Source organism: Cinclus cinclus, chromosome 5, assembly GCF_963662255.1.
Source record: "Cinclus cinclus chromosome 5, bCinCin1.1, whole genome shotgun sequence".
NCBI classification, from domain to species: Eukaryota; Metazoa; Chordata; class Aves; order Passeriformes; family Cinclidae; genus Cinclus; species Cinclus cinclus.
In genome coordinates, this window is record NC_085050.1 from 74,193,894 (window position 1) to 74,208,869 (window position 14,976).

Below are 14,976 nucleotides of genomic sequence, written 5' to 3' on the forward strand. Positions count from 1 at the left end.
TTTCAGCGTACTTTGTAATTTTGACGATGTTGATTTTTACTGCAGTAAGGGAAAAAATGTGACTTTTTTTGATAGCCAGATTGCATGTTTGTTTGTTCTTTTATTTTTGGCTTCTTAGAGCTTTTTGCCACTTTTCACTTTCTAATTGTCTCTTTTTCTAATCCAGGCACTTATGCTCTAAGCCAACATTTCTTACGGCAATTTTTTTATCACCTGCTGGCTAGAACAGAATAGAAAAAAAAACAGATTCTGGCTGAAGGACCTACAAAAGTAAGAAAACATAGAGGGTTATTTTAAGGATTTCTTCTGTGATAGAATAGAAATAAACAGTGTTTAGAGGTGAAAGACCTGGCTGCCTCCAGAGGTCTGGCTCAAGGTTTAGAACAGAGTATCTCTATAACTTGAGAGGAGCCAAGTGGGATCCTGGTTTGTGTCACAGGGGATAAAACCTACCCAAAAGAAATCGCTTGGGGACCCAGATAGTTTGCAGCTCAGGATAATGCCCTGAGGGCTGGCAGGGGGTAATGAGCAGGTCGGATGTGCACGGTAAGTCAAGGTGGGCAAAGGACCCTGGTGGGGGAGGTTGTGCTTGCTGAAATGGGAGGCTGCAGTGCAAGACTGGCAAAGAAAGGAGCTGCAGTCCTCAATCTCCTGGGAAAAAAGTCATCTGAGTGTCTTGAATAACACTATCATGTCTGGAGATGGCTGAATTTTTTCAGATCCCGAAGGGTGACAATATTTTGCTGCGACCGTGCAGGGAGTCATGGGTTCATTGTTTATTACAGCATTTGTTTAGCATCAGACTGGAAAAGCCACGTGTTCCTTGGAGGCACTGGTATCTGTCCCATCCTGCCAAGGTTTGCCTGCTCCCCTGGTGTCACTAGGAGCTGTGGGATGCTGAGCACTGGCTCTGGGGGTGGACAGGAGCTGTGCTTACGAGGCAGGAGAGAGCTGCGGAGCGGCCTGGGAAGGGGCTTGGTCACTCCTGCAATTTCAGTCTCTGTGGACACCGGTAAACCAAAAGACAGAGGCTATGGTGGCAGCAGGTAATGCTAAAATGTTTGTTGTGAAGGGGGAGGCTGAATGCTAAATAGCAATGTTCGGGAATCCCTGAGAACAGCAAGATCCCATGGCAGAGATGACAAGTTCTCTGCGGATGAGAGGAACACGGGAGTAGTGCTGTCAGAGGTGGTTCATGCAATTGGGTGTTGGTTCTTGTTTACCTGGCTCTGGAAGGAGGGCTTTTGCCTTGGCTGGTGGGCCTTGAAGCCTTTAGTGATGCACAACTGCTCCAGGTGAGCCCTGTGCACTTCCCCAACACCTCGATGTTGGGCTGCCAGCCCTTCTGGGAGCAAGCTCCCAGCCACACACCATCCCCTTTGTCCGTGGCTGCTGGCCTAGTCCCGGCTCAGCAGGACCCATCCAAGCCCAGGTCAGAGCTTGGCAGCCACCATCCACCTTGAACCCCGTGTCTGGAATCCTCTCTTTCCATCCCAGCTACTGTTTCTGAGGGCCTGTTCACAAAAGCTTTGTCTGCCTGCTTGCTCTGCAGTGGCCCGTGAGCAGGGCCAACCCACCCGTGTTCCCTGGGAGGTTATTCCTGCCTGAACAAGCTTGGGTCCACGCAGCTGATCTGCTTAGGTGCACCTCCCTTCCTTGCTCTCGCTCTACTAGTCAGGCTGCAGAGAGAATGTCTGTCTTTGTTCTCATGTGAGACCCTTGCGTAGGTACACAATCTTCCCTGTGGTGGATGCTTTAAAATAGATAAAAGGCCTTTTCTCAATTGCAATTGAGATTGATTTTGATACACAGGATGGTGGAATCATATAGAGAAGGAAAAAGATCTTTAAAAAATGAGAGCGGGAGCAAATATAGTTTAGTAATATACTCGTTACAGAATGAACAGCATATTGTATGTGCTGTGTTAGAGGTATGTTATGAATAACAAAAGCACTGGAGCATTTACATATTTGTTTTCAGAAATCCTGGCAGTTGGATTTCACCATTCTGCGCCTCTTTGCCAGAATCACTAAACAGTGGTACATATGGCTTCTGAAGTACCATATGCCGTGGAAAGCGTTAGCTGATGCCTATACTGATGCGACGCGCTATAGTCTTTATTTAGATTTTTTTGCAGTTTTGAACAAAGAATATTAGATCATGCAAAACATTGTGCAAGCAGTATGGAGTAGTACATACAGGAAAACATAATGCATTGTGCCCAGAGAAAAAGCAGCTAAGAAAAGGAGAAGAAAGGATGGTGTCGGGAATTAGAATGTGCACGTGCCAAGAAACGCATCAAAGGGTGGGACACGGCTTTGTGCAGCCAAGGCAGGAGGTTTTCCTGTGTTTGAGGCAGAGTCAAGAGCCAGAGCTCCGTAGATGTGCATACTTTGAATCAGGTCCTGTTTCTAAGAGATGCTCCCTGTTACAAAAAGTACCACTCAGGCTTAAATCTAAGTACATGCTTGAAATCCTTGGAGAGCAAAGGAAGCCACGTGCATGAGTGCTCTCCTAGAGCCCACCCGGTAGAAACGGGGATAACTGCTCTCTCTCCCGTATCCTTGTCTGAAAACAATGACGATGAGCACAATGAGTTTTGTGAGGAGCATTTTGAAAAGAAAACAAAATATTGTTTCCAATGCAGCGACCGCAAAGCCCATTAAGAAATGGATCCAGTCTTTCGTTTAGACAAGTTTTTCAAGCATTTCCCCTCCCCGCTTCATCTCACCTCACCATTACAGCACTCAGATCTCTGATATCGGTGACAGCACTGAACACTGAGGGGTCTCTGGTGGTGAGGTCGGCAGGAGCACTAGAGGAGAAGGTAATCCTGAGGGGAAGGAGAGCAGGAAGGTGTTTCTTGCCACCATGGCTCCCTGGCAGAGCAGCGCTCCACTCTCCCCTTTCCCTTTTCTTCTGGCTCCTCTGTGTGCAGACCACTGCTCCGTGAATACTTAATAGGCTTAACTTTAAGCACTGGGGTAGATCCAGTGGGATTCCTCACGTATTTAAATGAAGGTATAATGTTCGGGGAGGAAGGAGAAGGATCTCGTCTCTGTCTCTTGATTTGGCTCCTGCTTTTAAAGCCACCCAGTTCTAGTGTCTGAGGACGGGAGGTTTTGGGATTCACACTGCCTCTGACAGAAGCGTGTTGGGGTCTGTGTGGTACAGAGAGGGTTAAACCACAAAAAGAAAATGGGGGAAATCTCTTATAACCTGCAGACATTCATTGGTTGAGGCTGACCAGTACAGTAACCAGGACAGAGACAAACCCAGTGCAGAAACAGAAGGTGGATGAGGCTCAGCCCCAAACGCAGCCGGAGCAGAATGACTTCCCAGGGAGGTGAGAGCAGAAGGAAAGGGCTCACAGCTGAGCAGTGCCACAGATGGCCAGGCACAGGATGTCGGGGGATCCACTGCCCGTGGGAAGAGTACGTGTGGTGTCAGAGATGGGCTCCACCATGGCACAGTTGTGCTGAGCTGGGATGGCTCTTGGTGTGCGTGGGGATTTCAAAGCACAGGTAACTGCAGAATGCTGGGGCACGAGCCTGTGATTCCCTGCCTGGCTGAAAGAACCATGAAGGGCCCTGCCAGCTGCTGGTGGTCTTCCATGGTGCAAGCGAAAGTACCAGAACATTTAAGAAACTGAGGCTGTCACGGGAATTACCTGTGAGGCGGGAGCTGTGTGTGTGTCTGTGTGTAGGTAGGTAGGTAGCCTCTCACACATTTGATGAACCACTACCTGAATGGATGTGAACAGAATTCAGAACAGAAACTAAGGGGAAACAGGGCTGAAGGGAGCTATGATTGAGCGTGAATTTGAGGTTGCCTCCCAGGCTCTCTGGAAAGCACATAGTGGCTCAAATTCAAGCTTCACTCTGTGGTTGTAAATGTATTAAATTAATAAGAGAGGAAGATTAGCATCCTGACATCTACCTCTGATTGAGGTGTTTTAATCCCTTTGTATGCACAAGTGCCTTCCCGGAGCTTCTGAGCAGAGGAAAATGGAGCCTGTCTTCCCAAAGAACGATGTTTGCAGCAGTGCCAAGCAGATGCTCCTTCCTTCCACCTCTGGTTGTCCGTATGTCTGGTAGGGCAGGGCAGTGAGTGCCCAGCCTGCTCTGGGTGTGCAGCAGCTGTCCCTTTGGGCTGCGAATCAAGCTGCCAGGGCCAGCACAGAGCCCACTATGTCAGGAGCAGGGCAGCTGTCCAGGCTGCAGCACATAGAGCCCCAGAGGGAAAGGCCGTCTGAGCCAGGCTGCCCCCTGAGCAGCTCAGCGCAGCTCCCTTCGCCTGGCCTGGGCGTTTTTCCCGGCTCTCCTGGCATCCATCTCCCTGCCTTGTTCTGGGTGCTCTCCATGAGCACAAGCAGGCCATTTGCTGTATTAGTCTCATTATGTTTCCTTTCCAAAAAGCGTCCACCCCTGTCTGCCTTGTAGTGTGGAAAAGGGTTAACGCTTTCCCCTCCCAAACCTCAGCTCACCAGCACGTCTCCCTTGTGCTGCAATTATTGAATGACACTTCACAACTTCATCTCCTCCTCTGCTTCATCTGCTTGCTGATCCCATGTGCAACCTTGCTCACATCCCAAACATCTAAATCCATTGTTTCCTCTGTTTCTCCTGCCAGCATGGAAAGGAGCCATCCCTGAAGCAGGACTGCCTTTGAGCTGGCAGCAGTCGAGTGATTGGCATTGGGCAGCACTGCTGAGACTCTGGCGGGCCGTTTAGCAGAGAACCTTGGCTAATGAATGTCATCCACACCTAGCAGATGTGCCACTGCCTGCCATGCCAGGTTTTTGACATAATACAGGGCTGGTGGACACGACAGTGCTTGGGAAAAGCCAGGGAGAGACTCGTGCCTTCAACGTGGCGTTTGGTCCCGCTCATGTTCTGCGAGAGGAACGAAACCTGCAGGGGGGAGGGAAGCACATCCGCGTCTCCCGCTCCTCGGCCCTGCTTTTATCGGTGCGTAAATCCTATTTGTGTTGATTTCACTCTTGTGCCCGGGCATCTTTAAAAGGAAAACCCATCACCTTTTTTTTTTTTTTTTTTTTCTTTGGTCCCCAGTGCCTTCAGCCCCGGCTCCTGCTGGGCCTTCCAGCCTCCCGCCAGGTCCCAAGGTGGGCAACCGAGCAGGGGGCTCAGTGTCCCCCGGGAGCTGGGATGGCTACGGGCAGGTGCCTGGCACCTGCATCTCGCCGCCGGCAGCATCCCCGGTTTCGTCTTTCCTCTCCTGCCCTCCATCGGAGGGAAGCAGCATTCACCGGGCACAGCGAGGGGCCGGGGGAGACCGGACGCCGTGGGCCCCGAACCCCTCCGGGTCTGCGGGACTCCCCTCGCCCCGCCCGGCGCGGGAGTGGGGACAGGGACGCCTCCTAATCCCGGCCTAATCCCGGCGAGCGGCAGCAGAGCGCTACTCTCGGCCCGCCGCCGCTAATCTCGGCCCATGTCCGTAGGTCCCTGCCCGCGTCCCCGCGGGCTGGGAGCGATGTCCCCTCCCCACAGCGCGCAGTGGGGTCCCGGGTCGATCCCCCGGCTCTCCGGGGACGTAATTCGGCTAATGAACTAAATCGGTCATTAACCCGCCGTTTGCCGGGCGGGCGGCGACGCAGGAAGGGGCGGGGGCCGCTCTCGGGTGGGCGCTGCCCGCCCGCTGCTCCTACAGCCCCTCCCAGGCTTCTGCCCCCCCTCTCCGCTCCGCCACCCTCCCGCCTCCCCGCGGCCTTTTTGGGGTGACATCGTTGCCGGCTTTTTCCGCGCTCCCGGGAGCAGCGCGGCCGGCGGTGCGGGGAGCAGCAGTCCCCTCGAACACCCTCCGGGGGGGCAGGCAGCCTGGAAGGCCCGGGCGGCTGCGGGACGTGTCCTGCATCACGGGGAGCTCCGGGGGGGTGTCTGGGGCTTGTTCCCTCCCAACCGGCTGGAAGCCAAGTTCAGTGCGGCGTGGCCGGGCCGAGAGGCAGCCGGGGAGAGCGGAACGGGGGTCGGTCCCGGAATATCGTGCCTCAAGCAGCAGCGCTCCGCCTCGCTGGCTGCGGGAGCTCAGGCGACGATGCACCGTGTAACGCAGGTCGCTCTGCCGCTCTCTCTGTTTTTGTTTTTTTTTTTTTTTTTTTCCTCGACCTCTTTATCTTTCAATTGCAAAGCAATTAAAGGTCTGTATGAATCTGCGAGCATCCCTCCCCGCGGGGCCCTCTGATGCCCGCTGTATTGCCCTTTAGATGCCTCTTCCTTTTTTTGTTTTACAATTGTTGTATCAATATAATGCTTCCTTTCTTCCTCTGTCTCTATAGATACAGATATACAAGGCAAAGCAAAGGTTTCGGCTGCTATTCACTGCCTCCTCATTTGTCCCAGAGCCGTAACAGTGGTGCCCTTTCTCTTCTGGCTGCTTTCCCCTGCTTCTGGAGCAGCAGTTATGGGAGAAGCAGATGGCTACTGATTGGGTGAGCTTTGTGGCTTTAATACTGAATACTTTATGGAAAAGGACTTTATCATGCTTGGTTGGTCAGAGGAACAACGGGATGAGATTTATGACTAGGGAAAATAAATCTTTTTAAGTTTCAAGCTCCTTCACACACCCCACGTCAAGTTGTTGCAGCAGAACTGGAGCTGAAATCCTCTGCATCTTTATTTTTTCCCTCCCCCCCACCCCGTCTGTCTGTCCTTTCACTGCTCCCCCCACCCCCTCTGCGCCAGGGTTTAGCAAACCTTTACTAACTTTAGGGACTCGCTGTCTCTCGCTGGAGAAGCCAGGCCCTTCCGAGCCCCCGGGCAGCACCAGGGAGCGAGGGGCCGTCCCTCCATGAGGATTATCCACCTGACGGGGATATGCTGGGCACTCAGCTCCTGCCAGAGCTCGGCCACGCGGAGCTCAGCGGCCACCCGGGGTCCGGTGGGGAGCTGTGAGTGACATCCTCACGGTCCCGACAGCAGAGAGGTCGTGTGGCCGCCGAAGAGCGGTCCGGGCCACCGCTCTGAGCTCAGGTGTCCCGAGGGAGCAGATGGAGCCCAGCAGTGCCCCAGCCCAGGCGCCCCAGGCCGGGCAGCGCCGGGCCGAGGGCTGCGAGACCGTCCCTCCGGGGCCCGTCCTCTGCGCTGTCCTCCAGCTGCAGTGTGCCCTCTGCCCGGTCTTAGACCGAGCCAGGGCCAGCGCCGTGCGGCAGGGCGGGCTCTGCCCCGGTGGTGGCACACAGGGACAGAAAGGCCCGAGGGGGTTCAGTAAGCACAGGCGGATTTCAGTCCCGCAGGGATTCCCCTTCTTCCATTTCTCTCCCTTTTCTGTCCTTCGTAGCCAATTATGTCTTCTGTCCGGCTCTTAAACGTTTGAAGGAAGGTGAAGCTAGGTGAAAGCTTTCCAGGCTTTAAACCTTGATGCTGCTGTCAGGCCAAGTAAGGAGGAGAAGCACAAAGCCCGAGAAAAAGAATTTTGAGATAGAAAGTCAGCAGTGATACTGGGCTAGGTATGAACCGTTTAACCAGCCACCTGTGTTACGTTTGGTGGTCTAGGTTTTGGTCAGTAATAAAATAATTTCTGTGGCCTTTTGGTGAATATGCAAAGCAGTGTTTCTAACCAGATGCTGCGTTTGCTCGGAAGAAAGCAGAGGGGAAGTTTGGGCACCATCAGGGATGAGTAAAGAGCAGAGGTATGCCTACGGTTTGTCTGAACCATGAAAAGGCCGGTAGGGAAGCTATGTCGGGTTGCTGGGGAGCAGGAACGTTTGCTCCTTGGGGTGAAGCATAGCTAAAGCTGCCATCTGTCACTTTTTAGGGATTTGTGGTTTTGTGGCAAGGCGGTGACCTAACCCAGGAGTCCAGCATTGGTGAGGTGGGGCCGAAGGGTCGGAGAGAATAGGAAGGGACAGGCACCCTAGGTGTGTTTGGGAGCTGGGCTGGAAACCAGACAGGACATTCCTGGTGTGCCTCGGCCCTGGCAAGGACCTGGAGATAGGCAACCACTCACCTGGTTGTGGGTCCGAGGACTCTCGGTGGGTTGCCCATGCTGCTCGGCAGAATCATTAGGGGGAGAAAGCACCGCTCCTCTGCGTGCCGTGTCTGTAGCGTGGTGGGATGTCTCGGGCACCCGAGCACAGGGCTTCCCCAGGCACGGAGCCGTCCTCGAGCCTGCTGACAAGCAGAAAGGATGGTTTCAGTCGTTCAGCTGAGGCCCCGATTTATTTCCACTACAGAGGCCTGTCTGTCTCCAGGGAAGGGAAACATTCTGGCTGCATTTCTCCAGGCACCAGGAAAGCTTGTGGCGCCACATTTTGTTTTGAGTGGATTTTCCATTCCACCTGGTGTGTACCTCCGGGGGACCACAGCTGCCCCTGCCCCTGGCGGCAGCAGCAGGCAGAGGGTAGCAAGTCAGTTTTGAGCTTCCCTTCGTGGCCCCCCCACCACGGTGCCCTGGTCCCCTAGGGGAGAGTGTGGTTGGTCTCGTGTGCTTCTGGGAACTCGTGTGTTCTCTCGGTGATTTCATTTTATGAGTGACTTTATTGCAGTCACCTGGGAGCTGGCTCTCAGCTGTCTATGTGTCTCCCCACAGGAATAACCAAACACCCGTAGGCCTGGTGCACGACACGACCCAGGCAGTGTTTCCCAAAGGATGCTGGAGTGTTTCTGAGCAGCCTTTCTTGGTCTCTCTCCTCTCCCCTTCTGGCCTGAAGGTCAGGGACGAAAGAGAAGAGTGACATCCCCGGGAGCAGGTGCTCTGTCCCTTGCAGCCATCCCCACAATAACTCGTCTCGGGCAGAAGATGGTTATCACGGTGCTTAGTGATAACGGTGTCCAAACATCCAGGCATCCCCCTGGGCTCTGCCAGCCCTTCGGCCCTGCAGCCTCCTGAATCCCCTCCTGGCCTGGGAGCAGCGGACCCTGGGCAGGCCCCCCGGGCCTCGATGCCCCGCAGGGCTGGCTTCTGTGGGAATTCGGCTCGCCAGCCCCGTCCCTTCTATGCTCAGCTCACGGGCTCGTCCGCTGATCCTGGGGCTTCCGCTTTCCCGGGAGCTGCTTGTGCCGCGCTGGTGCCGTCCGCCGAGGCTCGCCAGAGCAGGGACTGGGCTTTTGGAGGGCGGGGAGCGGCGAGGGTTCGCGGCTGCGGGCGTCCCCGGGAAAAAGGCCGGAACCCCTCAGTCCTGGTCGCCCCTGGCTCTCCGCGAGAGCTTTTCTGGAAAAATAAGCAACTAGAAAATCCGTGTATGTACCGAAATGGGAGCGTGCGGCAGCCGGGAGGCGTGGGGTGACACCGCGCTCGCTGGCAGCGCGGTGGGGCCCGGATCGGGCCCGGCGCACCCGCCCCGTGTCCCCCCAAAATCCCCGTGAGGCATTTCCCCGAGGCCGGGAGAGCGCCGCCGGCCCGGGGCTCTGCGGAGCGCCCGCCTTTGCGGGGTTTGCGGTGGGTGCTGCCGGCGGGGGCACCGCCGGCAGAAACTCCAGAAGAGCGAGCCCGTCCCAGCGCCGTTCTGCGGCTCGAAGGACGCTGTTCCCCTGGCATCCCCTTTTAGACTGGCATCAGAGGCTGCAGAAAAGCACAGAAATTCCTCCGCGGTCCTTTCCAGTCCCAGGGAATTTCGGTAGTTTGGATCATGCCGAAGCGATTTCGAGATTGTATATGTGCCGTGGTGTCCCTTAAAATTCTCGCGAATGAAATTAGAGCGTAGGTTTTCTTTCCCCCACTAATGACAGTCATTCGGATTACAATTTATATCTTACCGAGAGAACTGCAGTAGAGGGGGGGGGGGGGAAGGAAAAATAAACAGGAACAGGAAAAAAACCAACCACCACCTCACCACCTTTGAAGCAGGAATTGACATACCAATTTTTACAGACTTCCGTATTTTTAATGTTATGAGAATCTCCATTTTAGGAGACGCTGCGTTTTGTCGAATTAATAAGATAAATGTTGAAAGCATATTATATGGAGCCTTTAATCCTAATGCAAGGAAAACCGTAATTATGTGGAGGATAAGTGAATTTGAAAGCCAAACATCAGCCCACTCTCTGCAAACCCCGCTCCGTTCGCCCCTGGAAAACGCTTTGTCTCTCCCCCTTTTTTTTTTTTTAATTTTATTTTAAGCGTTTCGAAATCTATTTTTATTTTTTTAATCTGTTTTGTATCCGAAATGACGACGATCAGGGAGGGACCGGTAAACAGTTTTTCACTCGGTAAACCCCTTATTTCGGCACAGAGCATCTGCGCGTCTCTGTTCCCTGGAGCTGCGCGCGTGTCGGTGGATGCGGGAGCCCCGAGTGTGCAGGGGACAGCCCGGGGCCGCCCCCCGCCCCTCAACGGCAGGGGACGGGCGGGGGTCTCCGGCCGGGGCTGCCCCTGCCTCGCTCCTGCGGCGGGGAGCGCGGGGCTACCCGGTGCCGCTTCTCCGTCCGCCGGGCCTTTGCCGGGCGCCGGCAGTGCCGGGCCGCTCCGCCGAGCCGGGCACGGGCGTCCCGCCCGGGAGGTTTTTTCTCCGGGTCCGGTCGTCCCTACCTGGAAGGTGCGGGGACAGGGCGGGAAGCGGCCGCCGGGATCCCCGCGCCGGGAGGAGCTGCCGTCGGGCCCCCCCGCTCCCCGCCCCGCACCCCCGCCGGGCCGAAGCGGAGCGGCGGCCCCGAGCACGCCCGCTGTCCCGGCAGAAGGTCGGTGGGGGAACGCGCCCCGCGTTTCCCACCCCCTTCCCCGCCGGCGCCCGGTGGCAGCGGGTCCAGGTGAGGGGCGGGCGGGCGGTGAGCGGGCAGCCCCGAAGGGGTTAACGGGAGGGACGTGGGCTGTCACGCGTCATTGGGCAGATTATGTGCAGCAAACAAAAAGTGTGTGTCTGCGTGCCAGCCCCTCACTGCACCGGGTCCGTCTGCACCGCGCACCTCCCGCTCCGCCGCCCGCACGGCCCGGCCCGACATGGAGCGGCGCTGAGAGCCCGAGGCAGCCAGCCCGAAGCCGCCTTTGTGCCACTGTCGGGGCGAGGATTATCCCCACCGTCCCTGGTGAGTACCGGCGGAGGGGCCCCGCCACCCCCCGCCGCCCGGAACGGGAACAATGCCGGGAATGGCCGTGCTGCCGGCGGCCCTGCCCGGGCTGAGGGGACCGGCGGGAGAGCCCTCCGGGAGCGGCCCCGGCGCCGCCCGGCCCGGACAAAGGGCGGCCGGGGGAGCCAGCGCCGCGGGGCCGCGGGCGGGCAGGGGAGCCGGGGGGATGCGGAGCCGTGGGCAGCCGTACGGGGCCCGCCGCCGCAGGGGGGAAAGTTCGGCGGGGGCCGCTCGCTGCCGGTGCTTTCGTTTGGCGAAATCGTTCCTTCGGGGAAGGGATGCGTCGGGCATCGGCGGAACGAGTAGGGCGCCGGGGAGGCGACCGGAGCGTCTTCTCTCCGGTCTCCGTTCCCGGGGAGACACTGAGACCCCCGCCGCCGCTCCAGGGGGGTGAAGTTTCCGGCGGTGCGGAAATCGGTACCCCGAAATCGGGGACGCGTGGGGGGGGGTGGGGGGGGGAGCGGCGTCTCGCCGGAGCCGTGCGCGGTGCGAGCGGCGGCAGCCGTAAGCAGGCGCACCGGGAGGAGCGCCGGTCTTTACCCGAGCCAGCCCCAAATGACGGATTTCGATGGCAGATGGGGCGGGGGGAGGCAGCCGGGCGCTCATCTGGTCGGGAAGGGCGAGGGCACCGCAGCCGGGCGCGACGCTCCCTCCCGGCCTCGGCGCCGCCGGCCCCGCACCCTGCCCGCTGCCCGCGCCCCGCCAGCTGCCCGCCGCCCGGATCCCTCCCCTCGGAACGCGCGGCAGCCGCGGCTCACCCTGCTCCATAAATAAGCGTGTCGAGGTAAAAATAATTACCTCTGCTTGCTGCTTTTAATTAAAGTCTCGAAGGGAAAGTGCTGGATTATGATAATGAGCAGCCATACGTTCCCCTTGTCGCGCGGAGCGGGAGGTGAGCTGACACGCACTCGGCGACAATGACAAGCCAGTGGAGCCCATCCGCTCCCTCGGCATAGCCCGCAGCTCGGCCCGGCTCCGGGGCTTGCCAGAGGGAGATCCGGCGCCTGCTCGGGACAGGACGTGGCCGGTGAGATTCCCGGGTCTCTGCCCAGAGCCAGCTCCGCCGCGATATCGAAAAAAAATAAGTCACCGTGGCATAGTCCCCGCACCTCGCCCCTGCTCGCAGCTCCTAGCCTGCTTTAATTTTTTATTTTTTCAGATCGAAGAAACTGCTCGCCTGCTTTTTTCTTTCTTTTTTTTTTAATTTTTGGAGATTTTTTCTTTATGTTTTATTTAATAATTAAAGTCGATTTTATTTTGTTTCCTGGGGCATCCCGCTGTATCGCTGAGCGGGACCCGCTGCGGTAACGGCCCCTGACTGCCTCTCTCTCCGCCCGCAGGGATGGAGGACGCCGGCGTCCAGCGGGGAATATGGGACGGGGATGCCAAGACGGTCCAGCAGTGCTTGACTGACATTTTTACCAGCGTTTACACCACCTGCGACATCCCGGAAAATGCCATTTTCGGCCCCTGCGTCCTCAGCCACACGTCCCTGTATGACAGCATCGCCTTTATCGCCCTCAAGTCCACCGACAAGCGCACCGTTCCCTACATTTTCCGGGTAAGAGCCGCTCGTCCCCGGGCCCAGCCGCTCTCCACGTCGACCGGTGCCCGAAAGCGGAGCGCGGGTCGGGCCGGGGAGCCCCCGCGGCCGGGAGGCGGTCCCGAGAGCAGGGCAGAGCCGCTGCTGCCCGGCCCCGTGCTGTCGGTCGGTCGGTCCGTCGGTCCGTCGGTCCTTCGGTCCTGTGGATTAACGCGGGGTTTCAGGTGGACACGTCGGCGGCCAACGGCTCGTCGGAGGGGCTGATGTGGCTCCGGCTGGTGCAGTCTGCGCGGGAGCGGGAGGAGCAGAACCTGGAGGCCTACATCAAGAGCGGGCAGCTCTTTTATCGCTCCCTGCGCCGCATCGCCAAGGACGAGGAGCTGCTGGTGTGGTACGGGAAGGAGCTCACCGAGCTGCTGCTGCTCGGCCCGGCCCGGGCCCCTGCCCGCGCCAACGGTGGGTGCCCCGGGCGGGAGGAAGGAGAGGGATCCTTGCCGCCGGGGGGAATCGGGAGGCGGCGCTCGGCTTCGGGATGCCCCGCTCCCGATGCCCAGACTCTTCCGGCGGCCGCGGCTGACGGTGCTCTTTCTCTGTCTCTCTCTCACTCTCTCTCTCACTCTCTCTCTCTGTCGTGCCCGCCCGACGCAGGCTCGCCGCCCTTCGCCTGCCCTGAGTGCAGCCAGCGCTTCCAGTTCGAACTGCCCTTCGCCGCACACCTCCGGTTCCGCTGCCCCAAGAGGCTGCACGGCCCCGACATCGGCCCCGCCGCCGAGGCCGCCGGCGCCAAGGACGGTGCCGGCAAGGAGCAGGAGCCCGGCAAGTTCGGGAAGCCCGGCGGGCAGCCGCACCATCCCTTCCCCGGGCCCGACGGCGGCCCCGCCGCCAGCACCAAGCCCTCCACGGACTTCCACAACCTGGCGCGGGAGCTGGAGAACTCCCGCGGCGGGCGCGCCGGGTCCCCGGGCCGGCCGGCGGCCCCCGAGGGCGGCCCCGAGGCAGCGGCCGGGAAGGCGAAGCGGCGCTTCCCCGAGGAGGAAGAGCGCGGGCCCGGCGCCGCGCGGGGCCGCTTCCCGGCGGAGCGGCCGGGGCTGCCGGCGGCGCCCAAGGAGGAGCCGGGCTGCGCCCCGCAGCAGCAGTACCGCGCCGCCGGCTCCTACTGCGGGCTGGAGGAGGGCGGGCGCCTCTTCGGGCCGCCCAGCCCGGAGACCGGCGAGGCCAAGCGCAGCGCCTTCGTGGAGGTGAAGAAGGGGGCCCGCGGTCCCGAACCCGACGGCGGCCCGGAGGAGGGCCCGGAGCGCGGCTCCCCGGGCGCGGGCGGCGCGGAGCCGGGGCTGTGTCCCCGCGGCGGCGCGGGGGGCCCGCTGGCCGCCCGCCTAGACGGCGGCAGCCCGGCGCGGGGCAGCGCCTTCAGCACGGTGCCGCAGCTCGGGGCCGGCCCCGGGGGGCCCGGCGGGGGCGGCGGGGCCGACGAGCGAAAAAGCGCCTTCTCGCAGCCCGCCCGCTCCTTCCCGCACGTCCCGCCGCTGGTGCTGGGGCCCAAGCTGGGCGGGCTGGGCGAGCCCTGCCCCGACGGCGCCGCCGCCCCCGCCCGCCTGTACGCCGCCGAGGCGCTGGCCGCCAAGCTGCCGGGCGGCGGGGAGGCTGCGGGCGGCGGCGGCGGCGGCGGCGGCGGGGGGCTGCCCAAGCAAAGCCCCTTCCTCTACACCACGGCCTTCTGGCCCAAGAGCTCGGCGGCGGCGGCGGTGGCGGCGGCGGCGGCGGGGCCGCTGCAGCTGCAGCTGCCGTCGGCGCTGACGCTGCTGCCGCCGTCGTTCACCTCGCTGTGCCTGCCGGCTCAGAACTGGTGCGCCAAGTGCAACGCGTCCTTCCGCATGACTTCGGACCTGGTCTACCACATGCGCTCCCACCACAAGAAGGAATACGCGCTCGAGCCCCTCGTCAAGCGCCGCCGCGAGGAGAAGCTCAAGTGCCCCATCTGCAACGAGTCCTTCCGCGAGCGCCACCACCTCTCCCGCCACATGACCTCCCACAACTAGCAGGGACACCCCCCGGCCCCGGGAAGTCGGCCGGGACCGCCGCGCGGGGAACCCCAGGCAGCCCGCCTCTCCCACCTTTCCCCTTCGATGCACGCGTTTCCACTGTCCGGGGAGGGGTGGGGAGGGCAGCGAGTGAGGAGGAGAAGGAGATGAAGAAGAAGAAGCAGAAAAAAATAAAAAGCAGAAGGTAGAAGTACAAAAAAAAAAAAAAAATTAAAAAAGAGAGAAAAGAGAAGCACCGGGAAAAAAAAGAAAAAATCAAATTACTTTAAAAATACATTTTTTAAAATGTCATATATTGCAACATATTGATGCATTTGTCATACGTTTCTACTTAAATTATTAAGCACTTATGGTTTAGATGTAATAATAATTC

The 14,976-nt window shown here is 59.1% G+C and overlaps 1 protein-coding gene across 1 annotated transcript; it reads left to right on the forward strand.

The window, feature by feature from the left end:
• The first annotated feature begins 11,853 nt into the window (after window positions 1-11,853).
• PRDM8 (PR/SET domain 8) lies at window positions 11,854-14,600 on the forward strand. The gene is made up of 3 exons (XM_062494094.1): window positions 11,854-12,582; window positions 12,789-13,020; window positions 13,213-14,600. The coding sequence occupies exons 1-3, from the start codon at window positions 12,364-12,366 to the stop codon at window positions 14,598-14,600; spliced, it is 1,839 nt and encodes a 612-aa protein (XP_062350078.1). The 5' UTR covers window positions 11,854-12,363.
• The last annotated feature ends 376 nt before the right edge of the window (window positions 14,601-14,976 follow it).